We start from the raw sequence: 1361 nt of genomic DNA on the forward strand, positions 1-1361 counted from the left end.
GTCCTGCAGCACATCTGCTCCACATGATGCCAACACCTTTGCTTGCCAGGAGCCTTGTGAGAAGTGGTTCATGTGTGGATGTTGCTTTGAACAGGGTAGGCAGCATCATAATTCCTTGGGCTTGGGCACTAATTGGAAGTCTGTTTCTAAGGAAGCCTGGATGCTTCCACACATTTCTTGAATGCTTTTGTACTGTACCTCTAAGACAAGAGGCCAAAGCTGCAAAAGTGTGTCAGTACAGACTTAGATATAAATAATCTCAAGCCTTTTAGGCTTGATTATTTTTTTTTTCACTGCAACTTGTTGTGATCCAATGGTCTTGGATTCATGTTCCCATTTCCTCTGGTCTAAGGTACACCCATAGCACTGCACCAAGCTGCTGGCAGGAAAGCTCTGCTAGAAAAGCCCCAGCATTTCCCTCTCCTGCTCTGCAGAGGTGGCACAGGGTTGCTGCTTTGCCTTGCAAGCCCAGAGAGTACCAGACAGGCCTTACTTACGTGACTGCATACTGTGCAAACGACAAGTACTCCACCAGAACGTCCAGGCCTTTGTTTTCTTCATTCAGGAACTCCCTGACCCATCTGTTAGGAAAATCATGAGACGTCAGAGAGTTTCACAGGCTTTGGGAAGTTACTGGAATTCTTGTCAGATAAACTAGAGGCAGATCCAGTCCAGGAAGGGCAGCACTGCTGAGCAGCACTTTGCCTTTTCACTCAGGGAAAAAAGGGAAAGAGGACTTAAAAGAAAAAAAAGCCATTTATTATTTAAAGGACATTAAAACAGGGTCCTTCAGAAGACTTTACAAAAGTACTGAAACAAGCTTTTTTGCAGCACTATGATGGGAAAAACATCCCACCCCCAAAAAAAAGCATAAAACCCCCCTAAGCATTGCTCAGAAACCAGATGTTTGCCCTTCTAAGGACTGAGTTCTGGAGCTGGGAAGCTCCAAAGCCAGGCTCAACCCTCTAGGGCACACACCACAGTGCCAACAGCCAAGCAGTGGTTACAGCACCTTCTCTAACCCAGGAGTCACAGGGACCTGTTGGATTTTTTTTCCCCCACACTCTCATCTCTGCAAGTCTTTCCAAAACAGAGCAACAAAAGAGCAATAGCATCAAAAGTGAGATCTGACATCTGGATGTACATTTAACAGCCATTTTGCCTTCTCTTTCTAAAATATGTTGACCTATTACTGTGAATTTCAGCCCTTGAGAACAAGGCAAAATAATCTTCAGGAAAGCCTGTTTTCTTCCAAAAACACAAAAATGCCAAGGAAAGTTTGAAAATCCACACCCCTGTGGGCAAACCCAGGTGAGCAAGGAGCCTCAGCACAGCCCCAGCTCAGCTCTCCTCTGCCTCCC

The 1361-nt window shown here is 45.6% G+C and overlaps 1 protein-coding gene across 1 annotated transcript in view; it reads right to left on the reverse strand.

The window, feature by feature from the left end:
- FMNL2 (formin-like 2) overlaps positions 1-1361 on the reverse strand; it is a 63473-nt gene that overhangs the window by 48314 nt on the left and 13798 nt on the right. The window contains exon 4 of the mRNA XM_010002249.1: positions 498-581. Coding sequence (XP_010000551.1) covers positions 498-581 — 84 coding nt within the window. The remainder of the gene's footprint in view (positions 1-497; positions 582-1361) is intronic.

The sequence above is a fragment of the Chaetura pelagica genome, unplaced genomic scaffold, assembly GCF_000747805.2.
Source record: "Chaetura pelagica isolate M959 unplaced genomic scaffold, ChaPel_1.0 scaffold677, whole genome shotgun sequence".
Lineage (NCBI taxonomy): Eukaryota > Metazoa > Chordata > Aves > Apodiformes > Apodidae > Chaetura > Chaetura pelagica.